A 24,401-nucleotide genomic window follows, 5' to 3' on the forward strand; every position below is an offset into this window, starting at 1 on the left:
ACGTAGAAAGCCACATTACCTGCCCCGCGCCCCCACCCCCCCACTCTTTTGCCCATTTCTACCACATGCTGAATCACGTATAGTACCTATAAGGCCTGCGGAAACCTTTACCAGGGAAACTCAGAGCTCACCCTAACTTTCCATTTTCTTTCAGTGTGCCCAGCTGGAGCTACGGTCTGGCCCCCTACTTACTCCAGGAAGGAACGCTGGGAATACCCCCACTCTGAAGTGACCCCCAGCCCTCTGCCACCATCGCCTCACCGCCACCAGACCCCACCCGTGATGCCAGACCCCACTGGCCTTTATGGGGGCTTCCCCTTCCCACTGGAGCTGGAAAACAAGCGGGCACCTCTCCCACCCCGTTACAGCAACCAGAACCTGGAAGATCTGATGCCCCCACGGCCCCCCAGTCCCCGGGAACACCTGCTGGCCCCCTGTCTCAATGAGTACACGGCCATCAGCTACTACCACTCACAGTTCCGTCAGGGAGGGGGAGGGCCCTGCCTGGCAGAGGGGGGCTACAAAGGGGTAAGTATGCGCCTCAGCCGGGCTGGGCCCTCTTATGCCGACTGTGAGGTTGGGGGTGGGCATCCCACAGGGCGGGGCCAGCCCCAGGCTCCCCCCCACTATGAGGGCTCTGACATGGTGGAGAGTGACTATGGGAGCTGTGAGGAGGTCATGTTCTAGCTGTCCTCAGAGGGAGGCAAGTGGGAGGCCAAGGACTTGGCATCTTCCTTCCGTCTTGCACGAGTGAGATAAGCGTCGCTGGAAAAGGGAAGGGAAGCCCCCAGTCCAGGCCTCCATGCCTTGAAACGTGCTCTCCCAGACCCCCGGCTAGCCCCTGAGGATGGAGGGAAGCTGAGGGAAGAGCTCCAGAAATAGCACCAGGGCCCCCCGCAGCAAGGGGCTGCGCAGAGCAGTTGACCCTGGAGAAACAGGACACACTGATTCCGGGGATGGACAAGAGGCAGTCTGTCTGGCTGCCTGCCACCTCTCAGTCCCCAGGGAGGCAGGGCCTGAACTACTGAGTCCGCTCTGCCAGGGAGCACCCTTACACCTACTCACAGCCCCATTCTGGAGGCAGAGGCAGGTCCGCGCCTGACAGGCCACAGAGACGGGGCCCAGGGTCATCTGACCCTGGAGGGCCACAACGCGTCCTCTAGGGGCTGAGAGGTAAGCAGTACGCAAGCAGGGACCAAGCCGGCTGTGCACCCTGCCTCATTCGTACATTACTCCAGCATCTGCTCTGTGTCGGGTACTGTGCTAGGCCTGGGGCACGATGTGAATGAGGGCGACAAGGGTTCCCGAGAAGCGTCGCTTGGCTCAGTCTCCTGGGGTCCCACTCGAATCCAGATTCCAGGGAACTTGCTCTGCCTCTATCAAGTCCCATGACCTTCCTCCAGCCAGGGCCGGTCAGGATTCGTGCAGCCCTGCGCCTTCTTTAAGGAATTCAGACCTCATGGAACTCTGGGTTCTTCACCCCAAGTTTCTCAAGCACTTTGGGCCAAAGGCAAGAAGGACATAATTCTTCGTTTTTAAAATTCTTAGGCACTTTTCAACCTTGCTGTCTGGATGAGTTGCCAAAGGGATTTTCCTTCCCTAGACACAAGGAACTCAGAACTCCCACTCAGGGCATCGGGGCAGGGGGGAGGCACGGAGCCGGATGCTCTGCCTTTCCCTGCCTCTCCCTGCCAGCTCAGATGCCTGCCAATTGAAGTGTTACCTGCAGTGACTCAACCCTATGCATGGAGGGTCAGTGTGGGCACGTGTAGAGTGTATGTAGCCAGGAGCGGCAGTGACCGGGGTGGCTGTGCCACTCTCTCCCCTGCCAATCCCTTTCTCCGGTCCACTGCCTTTTCATGCGTGTTGTTTCTGGAGACAAAAGTCAAAAGGAAGAGCAATAGAGACTCTCACCCACCGGGTTGCTGCTGATAGTGAGAGGGAACTGTGTGGGTAAGGGTGTATTTGCGTGACTGGTTCATAGCTGTGCGTGATGGTGTGTGTGACAGGATGACTGGTTTACATTGGTCATTTGTTGTTTTTTAACAATAAAGTATCTTTTTTACTGTTATTTTTCTGTGTCACTTATCCTGTTTGGGGCTGGGTCAGGGGAAGGGCCAAGGGTCTACGGGCCCTTCTGAGCTGAGGTTCATGGAATTTGGGCCTAGGAGGGACCCCAGAGGTCATCGAGCACCGTGATTCCCAAACCTAGAGAAATGGCTAAAATGTAGATTTGTGAGCCCCCAACCCAGACAAACAAAATCAAAACCTCTGGCGGCAGGGCCCTGAACACTTGGGAAAAACGCCTCCAATTCCAACACAACTGCCTGCAGTGAGGGAACACGTCCACCAGTCAGCAGGTTGGGGAAAGGCCCAGGACGAGACTGGAGGGCTGCTGACCCCGGCCAACACTCTCTGCACCTCACAGCACTGGTCGGCGAGAGGGGACTTTCTAGCACAGGCCGGGGGACCGGTGCCCAGAGCCAGTCTATGGCTGGGCTGCTTCTCCACGGCTCGCCCTGAGGCCCAGCTGGTCCTGGGCTACTGTGGTCCACGTAGGCCCTGCAGTGACACTGAGACTGGAAAGCCCAGTCCCTGCCGCCGCGGTCCCAGTGGGGTGGGCAGAGAAGACACATCGTGGGAGGCACCACCGCACATTGTGGCTCTGCGGCCAGATAGGCTGGGCTCCAAACCCCTCTGCCACAGAGCAACGTGGCCCCGGGCAGGTATGAATTGGCGTTCCGATTTTTAGAAGCATAAACAATAAATGGTAACCTATGCTAGGAAGTAATACTAGATAGTATATAGATCGGATTAATTTATCAGAGCTGTGCAGGAAATCACAAACAGGCTAGTCCGGTGTTGCCCAGACTTCTGTTGTTTTGCTGACCACTTTTATGATTTTTGCCCTAATAGAATACCACCTGTGCCATTGTTTACTTAATAATTTTCTTTCAGTGCGTCCTGATTTGAAAAAAACATTTGTATTCACCCCAAAATGATATATGCATAAACTAAAGGATTTGAAAGTTGGTATTTGTTTTCTAGAATACACGAAAACACATAAACGTTCAGATTTTTTAAATGACTATCCAGGGTCCACTTTGGGAAGCGCAGATCCACTGTATCTTCATTCCTGATGTGCCTTATCCCCAGGCCCACAGAGGAGAAGGGTTTGTCTGAGGTCCCGCAGGTAGAACTTCACAGGCATGAGGCCCACAGTCAAGTCTGCACCCAGCCTGGGAATCTCCCTACAACACAACTTGCTCTCCCCCTGGATAGGGGAGCCTCTCTCCAGCCAGCCGCCCTTTCCAGAACAGGCCCCTCTTTCCCAGTCTTCCTAAGCCTGAACCTTCATATACCAACCAGCAGAGGGCTCTCTGAGATCAAGATCAGCCTACTGAGCTGTGGAAGACCCGAAGGTTCCATCTCAAGTCACTGGGGCTCTGGTTCCAACCATCTGCTGAGTTTTACAACCATGCTGAGTTTTACACAGCACAACAGTGGCGGAGAAAGGCAGACAGGCAGGTTTCCTGACTACCAGGCTGGGCGTCTTTACAGTTCACCATAATCATCTTCATTCCCACCTCTTACTGGCACTTGCTATAGGACAGGTGCTGTGAAAGCACTTGGCATATCTTATCCCATTGAATCCTCACAAAAACCTCATGAGGTAAGTACTGTCACCTCCAGTCACAGACGGAGGAACGGAGACACACATAAATTAAGTGGCTTGTAACTTACATTAGTGACTTAAAGTAAGGTCACCCAGTTCACAAGTGACAGGGCCGGGATTCAATATGGGGCTGCCTGACTCCCGATCTTGGCTTTACATTTGGGTTCATGAAACAAACTACAGGGGGACATCAGGGGATTGAGGGACAGCAGCAAGGAGGACTGAGAGGCTTCAGTCTAATGAGTTCAAGGCCTAGAGTGTCACATTATTCTAAGTGGTATTAACAGGTGAGTGTCCAGATCCTGGGAGGTGGGGTCTGCTCAACCCTGGGGTTCAACCCCAAGCCACTCCTGTGATCCTGCGTCCAGTTCTGAGGCCGGATCTTAAGAGTGCCACAGCAACCTTGAGTGGAGGCTAGAGGGCAGCCAGGAGGGGTGGGAGTAAGGACTCACAATCATGTCCACGGTAGAAGGGCAGCTGGAATTCACCAGACAACAGCAAAGGAGTTGTGAGCCTGCTCATTCAGAGGGCCGTGATGGGAGGCCGGGCTTGCACAACTGTACCATCACATGGGGTTGATGAAGGCCAATGTATCTTCCAGAAATTGGAGCACTGCCTGGGGGGGAAGGGGCGTGGACACATGACATCCTCTGGGGAGGACTTATCTGGGGTGGAAGAAGGGTAGAGCCAAAGGCCTTGGGAGGAAAACCATTCTCATTTGGAAGGACGATTACAGATATTTGAAAAGATAGAAGGGGGAGAAAACAGGATATAAAGGTTTGAGATATGGAGTGCTTTGCCCAAGGCCCACGGCTAGTTCAGTGTGGAACATCAGGCCCATCTTCCTGGTACCCCACGGTGAAGCGGTGAATGCCGGCCTGTGGGGGCACCTGGCCCCAAGTGCTGAACAGCCACCCATGCTGCAGTGTCTAAGGACAGACTTTCAAAGACCTCAGGCAGCCTCTGCCAGCTCTGTCTTGAGGAGAGGTGCCAGAGGTTTCACTGAGTAAAAAGCAGGGACTTTCTCAAGGAACCCGCTGGGAAAAGACAGACATTTAGAATTTTCTCAAGATTCCTCAACAAATCTCCAGGGTCGGACCAAGGCAAGTGCTTGCTTAGATTGATGCAAAACTAAAAGTAAATATAGTGACATCAGCTCTTTGGAGGCCAGGCACTATTCCCTACTCAAGGAAACCACACAAACCAATTAGTCACCAGCTAATTCCAGATACATAATTAGCCCCGCACAGACAAGCACAGGGAGATCTAGCCTGATCTGATCCTTGCTCAGGAAGCTCATGATCTAGGGAGTCACCAAGCAGTCACAACTGTCCAGCATAAGTAGACATGAAGCTACCCAGACAAGGGATGTTACCACTCTGCTGAGGAGGGAACCATAAATTCTGACTGACGCGGCCAGGGAAACTTCTAAAGAGGAGCAGCCATCTGAACTGGGCCTTAAAATTGAGCTTCAGATTTAGCACAGAGAGAAGGGCCAGCCAGGCCTAGAGGTTTTAAGTATTTGGGCAATGGCGGGTAGTCCTGGTGGGTTGAAGTCGGAATGTGGGAGACTAGGGCCTGGAAACGTCCTGTGTCCGCTGAGGGGTGTTGAGAGACAGAGTGAGTGGCAGGGAAGATCTCACGGGAAGTATAAGGTTTGGAGCCACACAGACCCGGCTCCACAACTTAGAAAGTGTGATCTTGGTTAAGTCGTTTAACCTCTCATGCCTCAGTCTGAAAAATGGGGACTTTACCAGCACCTCCCTTCACTGGATGGGAGTACTAGAAGTGGTAATAATGATGCTTAGCATAGTTAGCATAGTAAAGGTTCAAAAGACATTAGCTATTTTATCACTAATATTAAAAAGTCAGATCTTTTCGTAGTATCCATAACCACACACTTACCTTTGTTCCATGGCCAGATTAAAAAAAAAAATCCATTCCCCCAGCTAGGGGTAAGACGGGGCTAAACGTATTAAAGTAGTAGTTCTCAATAGGAGAGGGGGATGATTTGAACCCCTCAGTCCCCACGCCTGCCCCCCTCCCCCCAAGAGTACCTCTGGCAATGTCCGGAGACACTTTGGATCACCACAACTGGCATTTAGTGGCTAGAGACCAGGGATATTGCTAAACATCCTATAATGAACAGGACATTCTCCACAACAAAGAATTATTCACCACCAAACATACATAATAGTGAAGTTGAGAAACTGTCCTAAGGAAACATATGCGGGCTTTATGTAGCATTACAGCAGCTGGGAACCTGGCCTGAGGCAAAAAAAAAAAAAAAAAATACTCTTATGCCAAGAACAGCAGTTATGGCAAAATGGTTTTGTTCATTTACAAAAAGGCACTATTCTGGAGTCTACATTTGTCAGACTAAATATCAGGGTGAGTCCAAAATAACAGATAATCCGACAGTATCTAGAAAGAATGATGCACCATGACTAAGTAGGATTTACTCTAGGTAACCAAGGCTGGTTCAATATTGAAAAATCAATAAATTTAATCCACCATATCAATAGGTGAGAAAAGAAAAATTGTAAGATCATATCAAGTGATGGAGAAAAAAATTAACAAAATTCACACATTCATGATTTTTAAAAATATATATATCTGAGTACAGAAACAGAGGAGAACTTCTATAAAAATCTGAAAGTTTAAATCATACTTCACGGTGAAAGACTGAATGAATGTTCTCTCTGTACAATCAGAGACAAGCCTAGAATGTTTACTCTCACCACTCCTTTCTTTTAATATAGTGCAAGAAGTTCTAGCCATTGCAGTAATAAGGGGGAAAAAAGTACACAGAACAGGAAAAAAGGAAATACACCTATCTCCACATGCAAAGAGCTTGACTGTCTACACAGAAAATCCCAAGAAATCTAGACAAAAACTCAAAGAACTATTAAGTGAGTCAAGACAGGTCATAGGACACAAAATTAACAAATATCAATTGCATTTCTATAGAGTACCCATGAACACATGGAAATTGAAATTAAAAACATATTACCATTTCCATTGCTCCAAGAAAATTAAATACTTAGGTGTACGTCTAACAAAACATTTATAAGATCTGATGAATGGTTAAAATAAAAAATAATGATAACATCAAATGCTGACAAGGATGCAGAGAAAGTGGGACACTCACACATGGCTGATAGAAATGTAAAATGGTACAGCCACTCTGGAAAGTGGTTTGGGAGTTCCTTTTAAAACTAAAAATGGGCTTACATACAACTCAGCAATTGTACTCTTGGATTTCTATCCCATGGAAATGAAAACTTGTTTTCATGCAGAAACGTGTACATGAATGAATATTCACAGCAGCATTATCTGTAATAGCCAGACCTGGAAACAATGCAGATTTCCTTCCCTGGGTGAGTGGTTGAACAAAGTGTGGTACGTCCGTACCATGGAGTACAACGTAGCAGTAAAAAAAGGCAAACTATTAAAATAGGTAACAACTTGAATGATCGTCAAAGAAATTTTACTGAGTGAAAGAAGCCAGTCTCAGAAGGGTGCATACTGTGTAATTCAATTTATGTAACATTTGTGAAATCACATAGTGATAGAGACGAAGAACAGATTAGCAGTTGCCCAGGGTGAGGGATGTGCCCAGGGTGAGGGATGTGGGGGAGCGCAGGAGGCGAGTGTGGGTACATAGGGGCAGTGTGTTGGAGTCTTGTCGTAATGGCATAGACAAGAATCTTGACTGTGCTGGTGGAAGCTACACATGTGATCCAATTGCCACAAACACCTGCCACCTCCCACACACATCCACACCCCCCCCCACACACACTCGCACATGAGATGTGACTGGAGAAATCTGAATGAGCTGTATGTTTTGTGCCAATGTCAGTTTCCTGGTTTTGATCATGTACTACAGTGATACAAGATGTCAACACTGGGGGAGACCGGAAGAAGGGATCCCCCCCATACATTTCTTCACACCTGTGAATCCATAGTTAATTCAAGACAAAAAAACTTTAAAATTTTTAAGAAGACTAAATCCTTAAATACGTCACTAAAGAAGATAGATCAATGGCAACTAAGCAAGGAAAAGTGCAGGATGTCACTAGTCATTAGGCAAAGGCATACCAAAACCACAAAGAGGGTCTACTACATCCCCATTAAGATGGCCAAAATTTAAAAGACCACAATATGAAGTATTGGAGCAACTGGAGCTTTTTTTTTTTAATTTTTTTTTCAACGTTTACTTATTTTTGGGACAGAGAAAGACAGAGCATGAACGGGGGAGGGGCAGAGAGAGAGGGAGACACAGAATCGGAAACAGGCTCCAGGGTCTGAGCCATCAGCCCAGAGCCTGACGCGGGGCTCGAACTCACGGACGCGAGATTGTGACCTGGCTGAAGTCGGACACTTAACCGACTGCGTCACCCAGGCGCCCCAGTGGAGCTTTTATAAATTGTTGGGAGGAATCCAAAATAGCAGAGTCACTCTGGAAAAACAATTTTCCAATTTCTTATACAGTTAATGTACACTTACCATCCAAACCCACAATTCCACTCCTAGGTATTTACCCAAGAGAAATGAAAACATGTGTCTACACAAAGGTTTGCACACGAATATTTGTAGCAGCTTTATTCATAATGGCCCAAAACTGGAAGCAACCCAACATCCAACAATTGGCAATAAACAAATTATGGTTCGTCCATACAATGAAATATTATTCAGCAATAAAGAGAAACAAACTACTGATACGTGGAATGATGTAGATGAATATAGAAAGCATTTTGCTAAGTGAAGGAGCCAGACATAAAGGACTATATACTTAATGGTTCCATTTAGACGACATTCTAGAAAAGGCGAAACTAGAGACTGAGAAGTCAGGTCGGTTGTTGCCAAGGAGTCCAGTGGCATGGGGATGGGACTGACTGCAAGGGAATTTCTCAGGGTAAAGCAAACATTCCACATCTTGACTGAAATGGTGGTCAAATGATGGCATGCATTTGTCAAAACTCATCAAACTGTACACTTAAGAAACAGGTGAATTTTATTACCTGTAGACTATACTCCAATTTTTTCCCCCAAAATGGGGGGAGACCAATGACCAAGGGTCTAGTAAAGTGCACCAGTTAAGGATAGTTTCTTGCGTATGTCTGCAACAGGCAGAGTCTGAGGAAGCAAGCCTACTTAGCCAAGAGTGCCAAGTTTAGGGCCCAAATTCAGTCCACTGTCACTCAATTTATGCCTCTAGCAGTACAGTGGGCTTCCCTCGAGGGTCCTTGTTATCTGGAAGGAGGGATTACAACCATTAAGTGTGAATGTGAGCAGGACCAAAAATGTGAAGAGGTGGAAAACCTAAAAAGTTTTGAATGTTCTCCACAACGTGAGCAAGACAGGACTAAAGAACGGATGCAAACCCACAAAACAACTAAAACTGCTTCTGAGTCTTGCTTTGCTTCCATTCGACTGATATTTCAGAAAATGCTTCATAAGCTTCCATGCCAGGCAGTTTAGAACATTCCCTCTAACTCTCGCCATAATCCCTAAAGGTGGGCCTCCCTCCTGAGGCTGTAACAAAGAGGGGGAGGTAGCCAGTGCCTTGGGGAAGCGCTTGGGTTCTGGAATCTCCGTGCTTGCGTATGTGTCCTAATTCTGCCACTGGCTGATGGCTTGGAACAGTCACTGAATCCCTTTGACCCCCCAGTTCCAGAAATAATATTGATAACGGAAAGTAGTCAGAATCCATTCCCTGCCTTCCTCTCTCTGTAAAGTGCTATATACTTCAATACTGTGCCTCAGGGGCTCCGCTTTTGAATGAGTCTAATTCAGTAGCTGCCCAAGATTGGTTTTCTGATCCCCTAAAGAGGCAGCTCAGATGGTCTTGTCTGCCCTCCTAATGTCACAAAAGGGGAAAGGAAGTCCTCTCTTCCACTGTCCTGAAATCTGTCTCCCTCTTTAAACATATACACCTACATGGAGGGGGTGGGATCGCAAGGAATTGGTTTATGTGACTGTGAGGGCTGGCAAGTCCAAAATTCACAGGGCAAGCTGGCAGGCTGGCCGTCCTGACAGGAGCTGACGCTGCAGTCTTGCAGCAGAACTTCTTCCTCACTGAAACCTCGACTTTCCTCTTAAGGCCCTTCAACTGATTGGAGGAGGCCCACCCACACTTTAAGGATAAACTTGTATTCAAAGGCAACTGATTATCAACATCAACCACGTCTACAAAATAGCTTCAGAGCAACAGTGAGGTTAGTGTTTGATTGAATAACTGGGTTACTCAACGTCATAGCCCAGCCACGTTAACACGTGAAACTACCCATCATACATGTCAAGTATGGTCGTCTGATATACACAGAGAGGGTTGAGAGTTTCTACTCAAGTTTTCAATAAAAGCAGGAGCAGGCTAAGGAAGGGCAGGACTGTCTGACAGAAAAATACCTACCTGGCCCCTTTCTTGGGAACGCTCAATTCCACAGGTGGCCCTACTGTTTGCACTGCTCTCCCGGAGGAGCTCTGGGACAGCAACTAAAAACATTTCAGCCTCGCAAGATCTAGTAAAGAGATCTGAGTGATACACAAAAAAACAAAACAAAACAAAAAGGCAAAAACAAAGATGCAGACTGCAACCTCTCAAAAATAAAAAATAAAATTCATTTATTGAGGAAGGAAAAGTTTAACACATGATCCAAGTGCAGAACCCAAAACAAATTCTTCTATGAGCTCCTGCATGATCTACCTCTCTACACATACCCTGTGAGAAATGACACCCATGTAGGCACATACACGGTATAATATACACGGTACCGTCTGGTTACCAACACCTGTTGGATGGCAGTTTTTCATATTCGTCTTATTTGCACATTCATCGACATGGTTTACAAGAGTCACATAAATTCGTTGTTCACTAAAAACAGCTTCCCCAGCATCGCCTTGATTTCAACAAAAGAACACGGCTTACAGCAGGCACCCTCAACCCTCGTTTCCCCGCCCCCCCGTTCTGGTGGCCACATATCAGCACCACTTACATACCCCGGCCAGATAATGACCCGGTGGTACAAAGAACAGGGAAGAAATACCACAAGCCGATGCTGTCGGAGCACACAGCCCTGCAACCAGCAGGACTAATTAAATTGTCTAAAAGTATTGACCATGATTTCAAAGACAAGCCACACCCTCTCCTTTCCCCTAACGGTCTTGGAGATTTGTAATGTACTTTGGAAAATTTAATTCTAAGGCAGACTTGGAGCCGACTCCCTAATCACAAGGTCACACGACTTGTACCATGTGCCTCCGCTGTCAGGAAGTGGCGTCGGGTTCGGACCGGGGCCAATACTGGGGGCTCGCCTTAACATCTGATCGGCTGCGAAATACAAGCCACTGATACAGACCCCTTTGCTGTGAGCAGTGAATAGAGAGAGCTGTAAACAGACACAAATTGAGATTTTGCACTTCCAAAAAACATGAGGTGAATATGTAGTGTTATACAGAGTAGATATTCTACAATTCAGGAAGGGAGACGTTTGGGAAGAAGAAAGTAAGCCAGGAGAATGGGGGCGGAGGAAAGATTTCCCCATGTTCCTTTCTGGGATCATCACTTGAAGACAAGTGAATAAACTGCAGATTGTACCTTTCATGGGGGTAGAGTGAGCAGTGAGCACCAGCCAATGAATCTGGCCAGAGAGGTGAGTGGCAGAGAGGGAGGGCGGAAGCTGCAGGTTCTGAGCTAAGATACGCCACACATTCATACGCATCTGGCCCGGGTTTGTGCAGACGAAGGGCTCCTAGCAGCCAGACAGCAGCACAATATACAAATAATGACACTTGTGAATGGTGACAACTTCCAGAAAACTACACACAAGATGACAGATCATGCTCTTCCCAGCCATTTGAGGGGAGGTACGCTGCTGACAGAGAGGTGGAAACCTCCTAAGAGCAGCGTTTGCAAACAAAAGCAAAAACAAAAACAAAACAAGGGGCTCTGAGAAGCCACCTCGGGGCTACTGGAAATCTGAGGCTGCACTTGGGGTGGCTGGGGGAGGGGCACAGAGCCTAACAGTATCGGCCCGAGAATCCCACGGTTTGCGTTTGGCCCGGCAGATGCAGCCTCACACTCGAGAGCCTCGTTGCCCCTAATCAGACTTCTGTGTATGCTGGGCCTGCTTCACCAGGGGCCAGAGCAGGGCACAGGGAGAGGCTGGGCAGCTGGTTCCTGATGAGGCATGGACAGAAACCAGGGAAGGACCCCTGACTGCAGAAGCCTTGTGGGCAGAAGAGCAAGCTATCCTGAGCTGGCCCAGAGGGCTGCTTCCCCCTACCCTCCATCTTCTGGCTGACCCTTTACTTGACAACCTCACAACCGGAAAGGCCCATGGACAGGGCCCCCCTTGCCTGGCTCTTCTGAAGCAGCAGGAGCACAGGAAAAAGATCAAATGGGGACAAGGCTGTGCCAAATTAGCTTCCAGAAGCCCCAAAGCTAGTGGTGCCGTCTCTCCCACACACGTTTTCTAGGCCAGGGACCCTGAAACAGTAGTCTGCATTTTGCTAAGACCTGGGACCAGAGGACCACTGTTTTGTGCCACCCAGTCCTCAGGTCAAGTCTTGCTACCCACCGGACAGGATGGCCTCTAGCAGCTCCCTGAGTTACAGAGGCCTCCAGCACAGAGGCTGTGGGCAGGACACAGATCTGCTTCCCTTCTTCTGGCCTGTGCCTTCTCACTGAAAACAACTCTCAGGACTGCCGTGGAAAGACGGCTGGAGCCCAGGGCTTGCAAACAGATGAGCGCAACTCTTGAACGCTCTTTGGTACCTTCTGCGCCTGAGGTTTCACAGGGCAGGGCCGCTGCCCCCTTCAGCTAGAATCTGAGTCCCATAAGCACCTACTGGTGACCACAGAAAGGGTGGGTGAAAACCGTCATTCTCCTAATGGAGACCAAGTCACAAGTGATCCCATCTCCCTAAGTTCATAAATTATTAGTAGGCTGGGAGTCATTGCAATGAGAATTTGGCTTTGGAACAGAAGAGAAAGAAAAAGCCAGGCTGGGGGCGGGGACGGGGGTGGTCAGAGCCCTTACAAGCTTTGGGGAAACACAAACAAACAGGACCCTGATGAAGCTACGCTGCTCTCCAACTTTCAGGGTGAACTGTGTCTCCAGGTCAGAAACGGCCTGGTGACAGGAGAGGAGGACAGCAGGACCCTATTGCACACACATGAACACACACACACACACACACACACACACACACACACAGAGCTCAGGGAATGGAGACTTAATGAATGCCTTCTGAAATACTTCTCACACCAACAGGCGGGAAAAAAGGCAGCCAAAAGCAAGGCCACGAACCTTTCTCTGCTTTCTCCACAGTTTGTTCCCAAATCTGAAGGCTGGCCTTGAGGTGAGCCAACACGGAGGCTATTTCTGACACTCAGGGAGGCATGCGGGGGGAGGGACGGGGTCACGATTAGTGTTTAAAACATAGGGGACCGAAGTCCCTACCGAGTGGTTCCCTTTAGAAGAAGTCCAGGTCGTGGAGGCAGCCCGGGGTGGGGAGCTGCTTCCGGCCTGTCCCCCGTTGATTGTAAACAACCAAGCACCACGTGTAGTGTCAGACCAGCTGCTTCTTAATTCTGTGAACTGAACTTCACGCTCTGTGCTCACTGGCCCCGTCTTCTCATCCACGGCGAAGTGTGGGTGTCCTCCCGACGTGCTGGCAACTGAACACTAGCGTGCCATGTGCCTGTCGGGGGCCTCAGCGCACGACGCGACCATTTTATAAGCCTCCTGCGGAAAGCAGCACATCCCACTCGGCCATCCTTCCTCGGCCCAGTGCACTGGCAAACATATCCTGAGTCCTGCGTGTCTTCTCAATATGAAACCAGGCTGGTCAGTGGGAGGCAAAGTCCATACCTCCCCACAGAGGTACACGTGAAAATGATCCTGATTAAAACCTCTGGGGTACTCAGACAAGGGTGCTGAGGACCTAAGCACACATTTCCTAGAGCAAGTTTCTTTTCAGCAGGAGAAACCTAGTAAAAGCTTACTGAGGAAGAAACAATCCACAATAACCCCAGATCTAGAGACAATCTAAAAACAGAAGCTAATTTTAAATAAAATATAAATATTTTCAATTTAGGCAGGACTTGATATCTTTCAGAAGCTAAAGCATCTAAGAATACAACACTGTGACCCACACGAGGAATTTGGAGGAGGTGTTGCCAAGGGTCACAGGCAGAGAGAGTAAAGATTAAAAGCTCCAGCTCTGGAAGGCTGGTTTTTAACTACTAGGTAGGTCCAGGCACCTCCTGGAGACTTGAACAGGTTGGAGGAAACTGAGGTAAAATATCTGGGAGAGGTATGAGAAAGAGAGAGGCCCAGCCTTCCCACTCATTTAATCCAGGCCTGGGCCTGGAAAGGAGAAAACAGGAGGTGGGGGATGCTAAGATTTTTAAATAAAGTGAGCTGTGCAACAGGAATAATTGGGTGAGGTGGGTCAGAAGGAGGGAGGCAGGTAAGGGAGGAGACAGGATGAGGGAAAAGAGTTGCAAAGTTCTGGGTTAATGTAAGTACAAATGAACAGGGGTGGCCCTGCCACTAAGAGGGGCCTCTGCATATCTGCTACCCACTCTCTCCTGTGCCCTCAGCCCTACCTGGCCCAGGGCACCCAGCTGCCGGGTAGAGGGGCTCCTGGACAGCAACCTCGCCTTTCCCCAGAGCCCGGACCCTAGCTGAGGCTCTGGGGCCAGGGGCTGGGGAACACACAGGGGCGGGGCGGGCAGATCGCTATACAAAGGCACTGGTGGAGTTGATGAAGACAGGAGCACTGCTTGGCTGGATCAGCTCGTAGAGGGCCTCATACGTCCCCACCACAAAGCCCACGAAGCCCAGGATGCTGATCAGGGCGTCCTTGGCGATGGTGATGGGGCTCATGCCCTCCGAGTAGTAGGTGGTGATCTCCAGGAGGGGCGGGATGATGAGGGCCAGGGCGCTGCTGCTCACGGACCCCACCAGGGAGATGACCAGGTCCAGGCGGGGGATGAGGATGGCCAAGACGCCTGCAGGAGAGAGAGGACACGCCTGCTCAGGACTGCCCAGAGCCGGGAGAGACCTCCTCACTGCTGAGCGAATTTAGCACGAGTCCTTCTTCCAAAATGGAGAGCTCCGCAGAAACTTAGACATTGTCCCATCCAGTGTCTCTTTGCACAGATAAGAAAACAAATGGCCACAGGTGTGGCACAACCTGGGTCTCACTGCAAGGCTGGGACCGGAACTCAGATCTCCTGGCTTTCAGCTTTTCCCGCTACAGCATACGACCTCCATCTTTCCGAAGCAAAGGAACCAAATTACACTCCTGGGCAGCCTGGTCCCTACCAGAGGAGGGAGGTGGACTGTTTCTGTGTGACTGGTCATTTTCTTCTGCTGAGGGTACCTCCCCCACAAATATCTCACTTAACTGACAAGAAACAAAATCGGGGGGGGGGGGGCCATCCTTCTGGAATGCTATCAGAATAAACCCCGTCTCACAGAGCATTTTCCTACAGGGAAAGTAGATGTAGCTCAGAGTGCAGGCTCACCTGAGGGGCAAGGCCCCACACGATGGCCTCGCGCCCGTGGCTCCCACACCAGGCGGAAGTGACGAAGCACCAACCGCAGGCTGCCTTAGGAAACCCCGTCAGCTTCCACCCCGTGGCAATGACAGGGCTGCTGTCACACCAGGGGGAGGAGGCCTCGCCGACCGCACTTACTCCAGTGCCCGCTGAGCCCGCCGTTCTCATCTGACTCAGTTTTCCGCCGGGGGCGAGGCGCAAAGGCCACTGCTCCACAAGTGCCCCGAGGACTGCGGGCTCTGGCATTGGTGACACGGGGGGGGGGGGGGGGGGGGGATGTTACCACTCCTTTCTATTCCCTGGTTTTCTTGTTGGCAAATGAGGATACAAATGGTTCCTATGTCACAGAGATACCCTGATGGCCCAACGGGGTTGCACAGGCACCTCACAAAAGGCCTGGGGTACAAGAGGCTCACGCTAGAGTTCAGAGCATCATTCTACTATATATGCTGCTGCCCATGCAACTGCATTACTGACTCATTACTGTCTTCCCCACGGCAGGCTCCAACCGGAGGTCCCCAGCATGGAGACTGTGCTCCAGAGCACATACCTCACTGGCTCCTACGAGTCACATCTTACATGGGGGGGGGGGGGGGGGTTCAGTTCCCCCTTCATCTCACAAAGCAGCGTAGCCAAGTCGTTCTGAGGAAGGCATCACAGTGGTGAGACTGCCAGACAGACACCTCAGGCCGATGCACCCCATTTTACCCTCAGATCAATTTTACTCCTCAGATGGGACTGTCCGTATCGATTACTGTTTCTTTGGCTAAGCTACAGACAAATGGACTGGGTTGCATGTAGAAGCCAGGTTTTGTGAGATGCACTTGCTTTTAAGCTGGAATAGCACTCCCTGTAGTAAGAGAGGAGGCGATGTGGGATGGGGGCTTATCAGGAGTGGGACAGGTACACGTCTCCCGTCTCACACTTCCTCTGAAGCGATGTCAACTTAAACGAATCCAGTTTCTCATTCACAGCGGCCATATTTCAAGGACTTAACAGTGGCCTGTGCCTAATGGCTACCGTCCTGGACAGCACAGACCCAGAATACTCCCCTCGCGGCAGAACATCTAGCGTCTGATAGGCAGCCCTGCGACGCAGACACTCGTTGGCAGAATCTGCCTCGGGTCCATGGGTATGTAACTTCACAACATGGTTACTGTCCCCAGGCAGATTCAATGATAGGAAGGGACAGAATGCAGGCCCTCAAGTGTCTGGTCATGTCACACACCTGACGATTAAGAACATACAGAACGACACCTGCAGGAGGGAGAACAGGGGCGCTGGCTGATCACACAAAGAGCCTGTCTGTGAAGAACTGGGGGAGTCAGATGTCGGGCTAACTTTCCCAGGGACGCACTGCAATCATTTAGCAGAGAACCGGTATACAGTCAGCCCTGACCTCTCTCTGCTTTGCAAAGGAAGTAAGACAAGTGTTTTGAAGCCTGGTAACAAAAGGGGGCACAAGGATACTGAGCCTCAGATCTGCTTCTAGCATCATTTTATAGCCCTGAGGCAATCCCTTCCTCTTTCCTTATTCTAGTGTTCAACCGTAATGGCAATTATCCATCAACACCCTCGCTGTTCTGAAGCCTTCAGGAAGCCCATAAAAAGTGTAGGCTTTTAACTTGCACTGCAAGTTAAAAACAGTATGTTTCAGCCCTTAGCTATTTCTATATAGAGTTGGTGATATCCCTCAAATCTTCAGGGTTGAATTTGGAGGAAGGATAAAACTAAATTGTAAACTAGGGCGCCTGAGTGGCTCAGTCAGTTAAGCGTCCGACTTTGGCTCAGGTCATGGTCTCGCGGTTTGTGAGTTCGAGCCCCGCCTTGGGCACTGTGCTGACTGCTCAGAGCCCGGAGCCTGCTTCAGATTCTGTGTTTCCTTCTCTCTCTGCCCCTCCCCTGCTCATGCTCAGTCTCCCTCTGTCTCTTAATAAATAAACGTAAAAAGAAAAAAAAAAAAGACTAAATTGTAAGCTGATGACAAAATGGCGTTCTCATTACGGACAACTTTGCGCTCAACGAGAATTGATCTGCCGTGTGGTCCGTGCTGTGTGTTCCCTTCCCCTCTCTGGGGTCTGGGTCTACATCTGCCTAATGTCAACCTCACAGTGACGGCTCCCATGGTTCCAATGTGGGTGAGGGGTGTGGTGGCAATAGCACTGGGGCAGCAATCAGATCTGAACCCCGGGAGAGGCTGGTAAAGGAACGTGGTTGAGAGTGCAGGCTCTGGACTCAGAACCTGGACTCCAATCCCAGCTCCACCACTAACCAGCCAGCTACTTAACCTACCACTAAATAGGAATGGTCACATGAGACCGTTCACATCGAGATCTCAGAGCACTCAGAACTTAAGTGCACAAGAAATGAAATGTGAGTTAATACAATCACCGGTCCCAGCACCAACGGGTTCACCATTTGGAGCCTCAGCTCGTTCACCCATGAGGTTAGGTGACCATACGAGCCCTGGATGAGGACTGAAGCGTCACCCGCCTCTGACATCTTAAGGAACTGTATGAAGCAGGTTTAGTCACTTAGGAGTGTGTTGTGGGATCCTTCAACTCACTGTCAAGTGGGAAGCACCATGTCCTGCTCGACTGTGGCACAGCAGAGCAATGGGATTCCTCTCCTAGAACAGATGGGCATGCCCTAAACACAGCTTCCAGCCTGCCTGGTTTTGTGCCGTTAAAGGGAGTGTGAGTTATTCTTCCGGTGCCAGCCCCTGATCTCCATGGATGCTCCACCCCACTCAAGAGAAGGGTGTCCCTTATCAGAGATAATAAGCCCGAGGAGGAAAGAAGTCAGATGACCTGCCTGCGCCCTCCCAGCTCTGAGTATGACATCCCCTCTTCCTCTCTCACGTTAACCTGGGGGACATATGGTACGTCGTGATAGGACTTAAGTGAGGTCAGATGTGCTCTACTCTATGATAAGCATTAGGTGGAAACAGTGACACAAGCTCCTGTGATTAGAATCTTTTCTCAGATTAGACAGAGATGTTCCACTTCAGCATGACATTTTAAAAGCAATCTAAAAACTTGCCCTTGTGTTTGCTACAAAGGATATACACAATAAGCGTGCCTAACAAAAATATCTCTAAATAGAGATTTTTTAAAGTGGCAAAACTTTTCTCTTAAGGCCAGGATCACAGGGCTATCCTAGCTGGACCAGATACCACAAGCGAACCCCAAATAAAGCCTGACATTGGAGAAAGATAATGAGGGGGGTGGGGAGAAGGCAAGAACAGTAAGCCTCGCACTAATAATGCAGGGGGAAGGGGAAGACAAGAGGACCCAACCAAATTAGCACAAATAGCCCCAAGGGCTCAACAGCAGGGATGCCATCATGCAAAATGTGGCCAGCTAGCTTCAGCTAATTCCAGACATGGGAATCATGTACTTAGGAAAGATGTGGGAGTAACCAAAACCTCTTCTAGCACTAAATGTCTTCACTCGGAATTAAAGCCCTCTGGAAAGAGAAACTCCAGAAGGTAGAGATCTCAAAGCAGCCAACCAGGAATATCCTCTCCCTACTCTCTCCCTGCTCCCCCACAAGCGCACCCCATACAAAGAGGAACACTCCCACAAAGCACTCCCAAACAGCAAGGCAGCGCTCTCTGTAGCAGCTTGGCTGTGGCATGTGCAGAAATGGGGGACTGAGGACAACTCAGCTAGTCCACGTGACTAGTCAAGAGGGCTCCAACGGTATTACAAAACATGTTCCCTTTGGGTTAAGAGACACTAAAAATGTGACCTTTTGACTGCTGAAGCACCAGGGGGCAAACGACCATGTTCAGAGATGGAACTGACTGGGATTCTGGAGCCTGTGGTTTTAGACCGGCAACCGAAAGAGCTGACGTGTGCACAAGAGAAGACAAAGCACTTTAGAGAACACACACTTACAGAACTATGCTGGACACCTACAGCCAGCCCTATGTCTGGAAGCTCTTCCTGCTGTTTCGTTGTGCTCAATGCTGGTGCAGCCCACCTGTGTTACTCTGAATGTCTAGAAATGTACCTTTAAAATTAATACCAGCCTTGGGCACAATACGTCATTTCATTTAGGGGGAGTATAAATTTAAAAAAATACAAAAGCAAGGAAAACAACTTACATGTCCAACACCAAAGGAGTAGTTTAGTAAATATGATCCACTAATATAATAGAATATTATATGGTCATGAAAATATTTATGAAGGATACGTATATTCATGACATAATATCAAATAAAAAGCAAAAGACAAAGTTTCCTGTGTATACTACGATTGCAACTATTTTTAAAAGCACCTACGAGGATGAACACAGAAAATAAAATGCAAAAAAAATTATTTTGTTAAGTCAGTGGGATATTTGGAATTTCTTCTTCAATCTAGACATTCTTGAAATGTTTCTACATTAACTTTTTTTTTTTTTTGAGCAGTAGTTTGGTAGAAATTTCAAATCAGGCTCAAAGCACCTGTGCCAAATCACAGAAGTTTAGACTTGAAAGAAATCTTCGCAATCTGGTACCCTGCACATCTATCTTCTGGCTGAGGAAACTGAGGCCTCGGGAGGGTTCCCCAGGGACCCACAGTGCACAGCTAATTACCACCACTGCCCCTTGTCATTGTAGCTGCAAGATGGAGGGATGGGAGGGAGCACAAGCTGCTGAGAAGCCACTCTGTTCGGACCTGGCAGCTTCATGCTTGACAGGGTTTGGCTGCTTGGAATGTTCCACAGCTACGCATTCCAGTCCAAACAGGCCTTTTAATTGATAAGGCTTTATGTTATTACATCTTCAACAATAGGTTTCTGAAATTTTCATATATAACCGAAGGAAGATGCTTCACGTGGGAAATGCCACAGAGAATTAGTTCAAAACACTGAAGGACAGATTAATGCCTCATGGAACCCAAAGGAACTACTCTTTCTACACTTCTGAACTCCCTCTGGCACCAGCCTCTTCCAGCCTCTCCTCCTTGCACATAGGTGACCTGCGAAGTCTGCAATTGAAACATAGGGGCTGGAAAGAAATACTGTTTCATATGAAATCGCAACACGATGAACACCATTCTCTGATGCATGTATTTTCCCTTCCCCTCCTGTCCAAGAGTCTGAAATTAAGCACCAAAGAGTAGACACAGAAGTCTTTGCAAAAAAGGGGAGAGTGGCGAGAAAGTTGAATTCCCAATGCAAAAAAAAAATGGAGTCTGGACCAAATTCCCCTGCTTCCCTTGGTGGGTGGAGGGTAAGGAGGAGGAGGAAAAAAGACAAAACACTATAAATAGCAATAAAATAAGCTGCTATTAAAATGTATGGGTGTAATAGAAAACAATCAGTTCCAGCAAAGTTCTAAAATCATACACCAAATAACCTTATGCAGCAAAGATCTGAAAGTACAGGAAAAAAACAAAAACAAAATAAAGTCACATAAATACATTTAAGTTGGTGTTGCAGTGAAATGCCTCTCCTGAATCCCACAATCACTTCAGTCTCCAGGGAAGGGAAAAGAAGCCCGGGTGTTCGGAGATGAAAAGGCTGCATCATTTAATAGGCTGACGATGCAATGCTAAGTCACAATAGATCACAGAAAGGGAAATAACTGAATGCACTTGCAGATCAAAAGCAGCTTGAGTCCTTTGAGCATCATGCTGTAGAAGGGAGATGAGACCCACAGACAGAGTCAGGAAAAGCAAAGCAAAATCCAGGAGACATCTAAGGATAGCATGAGGTCTATGAATCAGAGACTCCTGGCTCCTGCAGGGCGCGGTGGAAAGAAACCTGGCAGGAAGCAAGACATATGCTACCGGAGGCTAAGCCAGGTTTGAGAAGAAAATGGGGCCAGGACAGGAATCAGGCCCAGCATCACCACCCCAGCTCTCTGGGCAAGGAGAAGCTGGTGTCTAGGCAGTTAGAGCACATTTTGCCTAGACAGACCTACCTTTTCTAGAGAAACCACTTTGAAAAAAGCCAATTATTTGAACCATCCCATCCTTGCTTCCAGCACCCTTTGGATTCCAGAATCAGAACACTGAGAGTTGACATTATACACTGTGCACATGAAGGCTGGACTTCAATCCTTAGAGGTAACCATCCACAGAGGAACACACGTATCTGTGTGGAAGAATGAGAGTTGCAGGCAGAAGATAGGAACAAAATCCAGAGCATCTTAGTGCACATTAAGGCAAATTGCTAGAAAAGCAAAGATACACTACAATTGTTTCCTTTTCAGTTGCTCTAGGGCAGCAGTGGCCTGTAGGTAGCTCTGGGCACTGGATTAGCTGCTGAGTGGGCTTTTTCTATAGGCTGGACTACAGAGGGCCAGAAGGTCTGCCAAACAAAGGCTATAAGGAAAAGTCAGATTCTTGGCTGCCATCAACTTGCTAGGGTTGGCAAATGCAAGCAGTCCACTCGTTGCCTGGCTCTTCCCCAGCCCCACCCTGCAATAAATCCTCAGACAGAATATGCCCAACATTAAGTCAGAAGGTTTGGTTCCTCAGCTCTAGTGACCTCCTTCCATACAAAGATTCAGGACGCTGAGCTTCACCCACATCCTTGAAATGAAATGAGAAAGAGAACTGCAGGTGGCTTGAAGAAATCTGTTCCATGACAGGCATTAGTCTGTTCCCTTGAGACAGTTCACTCTGGGACAGGCACTAGTCTGTTCTTTGAAGAGACATTCTAGGACAGGAGCCAGTCTATTCCTTGAGCAGAGGAGTCTGAGATAGGCACTGTTCAGTTCCCTTGAGAAAGTCCTAGCTGGTAGAGCCACCAGTCTATTTCCTTGAAAGGTCCATTCTGGGATGGGCACTAGTCTATTTTTTGGAGAAGGACCATTCTAGGATAGGTACTAGCCTGTTCCCTAGGAAGCCCATTCTGTGGTAAGCAATGTCAGTTCTACTGAGAAGACCATTCTGGGGTTGGCACTTTCCTTAAAGAGGTCCTTTCTAGCACAGGCACCAGGCTGTCCCTTGAAGAAGCCCATTCTGGGATAGGCACTAAGTCGTTCCCTTGAGGAGGCCCATCTGGGATAGGTACTCATCTGTTCCCTGGAAGAAGCCCATTCTAGAATAGGCACTAGTCCGTTCCTTTGAAGAGGGTTTATTCTGGGATAGGCACTAGGCCGTTACCTTGAAAAAGTTCATTCTGAAATAGGCACTAGTCTGTCTCCTTGAGACTGGTGTCTCAAGTCCTTTCTAGGGTAAGAACTATTAGTCTTGCTGAGGAGACCATTCTGAGATAGGCACTAAGCTGTTCTCATGCGGAGGCTGATCCGGGATGGGCAGTAGTCCGTTCCCTAGAAGTCTGTTCTTGGATAGGCACTAGACTGTTCTTCTGAGGAAGTTTATTCAGAAATACACACCAGAATGTTTCCTCAAGTAAGTCCATTTTGAGATAAGCACTATCAGCTCTATTGAGGAGACCATTCTGGGATGGGAAGTAGTCTGTTCCCTTAAAGAGGTCCATTCTAGGTAGGCACGATACTATTCCCTGAGGAGGTCCATTCTGGAATAGGCACTAGTCTGTCCCCCATGTCTAACCTCTACTGCCCTTCTCTTGTCAACAGTTAACCCATAACATCATTTCTGATCTTCCACACTATGAGTAAATGCTAGATAACTTTCACACCATTTATCCCTAAAACACTCCATTCTGGTTCAATTTAAAAATCATACAGGCCTATTTTTATTCCAAAGATAGAGCCTTGGACTGGATAATTTAAGAAGTTCCCAGGGAAGTCTCAATATAATAAGTCAAGATAATTCTTTTCCCAAAATAACACAATTTTTAAAAATAAAATAAAAAGCCCAACATAGCCAAAAAGTAACATCTAGATTCAAGTACTGTGATCTGGAAACAAGTTGCAAATCTCCTAGAAATTTACATTAGGTATTATAGACCAATTTATTCAGGGGTTCTCTATTCTATCAACTCACAGAACCTACCAAAAAAGAAAAAAAAAAGGAAAAATTGATTTTTATTTTAAAATGTACATCGGTTTCCACCAACAGCAAATAGAGTAATATCTTGTCTCTTAACTCACACTCCGGGGTGTGTGGTCAGGGAGGAGAAATAAAACACAAAGGTAAAAATCAAACACCTAGATTAATCAGTATACATTTTCTAAGAAACACATTTAGTAAACGTCTAGAAGGGTATCATATAGGCCCAACATGAAATCTAAGCAATAGATTGTCACACTGGAAAAGGATTATTTGAAAACACAAATAAACATGTAGTGGCTATCAAAGTAACCTATACTCATATGCATATGGTTTAAATGGCTCTCTTTTACACTGTTACCTTATTTTACCCCAAGGACATGGGATAGTAATGGTACATCTTTACTATGAATTCTGACCACCACTGTAGCATTTTACGCCATATCTACAAATAAACTTGTGTTCTCCTTCCCATGTCCTTTCGAGTACATATACAATCAATTCACTTCACCGTCTGGCCGGGCCTCAACTACGCACCTGACACATCAGGCCATGTTCCCTGCTCACACACTACAACTGTTGCAGTACACCAGGCTCTCCCTCAAGAAAGCCCTGAGGACTGGGTGCCCTTTGGGGAGAAAAAAAAAAAAAAAAAACCAAAGCAATTATCTCGTCTTCTACTCACACGTCAGGCAGACCAGCACAGTGCGCACGAACAGGTCTACCACCAGCTCGCAGTGCTCGGGCACGCGGGACACGAAGAAGGGGATGATGATCTCGGCCGGGACGTAGAACTGGAGGGCGTAGGTGAAGAAGATGCCAATGGAGTAGAGCAGCTTGACCGACTGGTACAGCCTGCAGAGAGAGAGCCGAGACCCATTCCAAAGCCTGCTCTGTGCCACAGCACTAGCAGTGAGGGGGCAAGACGGTCTCGCCGTGGCCATGTCTATCCAAGTCACTGACGCGCGTGTCCTTCAGACCCAGCAACTTCATGTCGAGGCATTTACCCTGCAGATACACTTGCACGTTGCGTAACATTTTTCCCTCCAAGTATGTCACTGTCGCATTGTTTACGTATGGAAGGCTGAAAACAGTTGCAATGTTAGCCAGTGGGGAACTAGTTACATCATAGGGTCCCATACAGCTGTGAAAAAGTAAGAGGCAGAACTACAGGTGCTGATACGGAACCAGCGCCAGGATACGTAAGTGAAAAATGCGTGAAGCAGGACAG

At 48.3% G+C, this 24,401-nt stretch overlaps 2 protein-coding genes across 7 annotated transcripts in view; one reads left to right on the forward strand and one right to left on the reverse strand.

Moving 5' to 3' along the window:
• The window catches only part of FAT2 (FAT atypical cadherin 2), an 83,504-nt gene extending 81,433 nt beyond the window's left edge, over positions 1–2,071 (forward strand). For both annotated transcript variants that reach the window (XM_027077495.2, XM_053199939.1), the window contains exon 24: positions 155–2,071. In XM_027077495.2, the coding sequence (XP_026933296.1) occupies positions 155–687 (533 nt within the window). In that variant the 3' untranslated portion in view covers positions 688–2,071. The remainder of the gene's footprint in view (positions 1–154) is intronic.
• Positions 1–24,401, reverse strand: part of SLC36A1 (solute carrier family 36 member 1) — a 170,693-nt gene that overhangs the window by 103,916 nt on the left and 42,376 nt on the right. For 3 of the 5 annotated variants that reach the window (XM_053199948.1, XM_015063923.3, XM_053199944.1), the window contains 2 exons: positions 23,856–24,025; positions 10,280–14,699 (listed from right to left, as the gene is read on the reverse strand). In XM_053199948.1, the coding sequence (XP_053055923.1) occupies positions 14,428–14,699; positions 23,856–24,025 (442 nt within the window). In that variant the 3' untranslated portion in view covers positions 10,280–14,427. Of the gene's footprint in view, positions 1–10,279; positions 14,700–23,855; positions 24,026–24,401 lie in introns of those variants that run through there. The other 2 variants (XM_053199953.1, XM_053199962.1) reach the window with 1 other exon arrangement.

The sequence above is a fragment of the Acinonyx jubatus genome, chromosome A1 (assembly GCF_027475565.1).
Source record: "Acinonyx jubatus isolate Ajub_Pintada_27869175 chromosome A1, VMU_Ajub_asm_v1.0, whole genome shotgun sequence".
Taxonomy (NCBI): Eukaryota; Metazoa; Chordata; class Mammalia; order Carnivora; family Felidae; genus Acinonyx; species Acinonyx jubatus.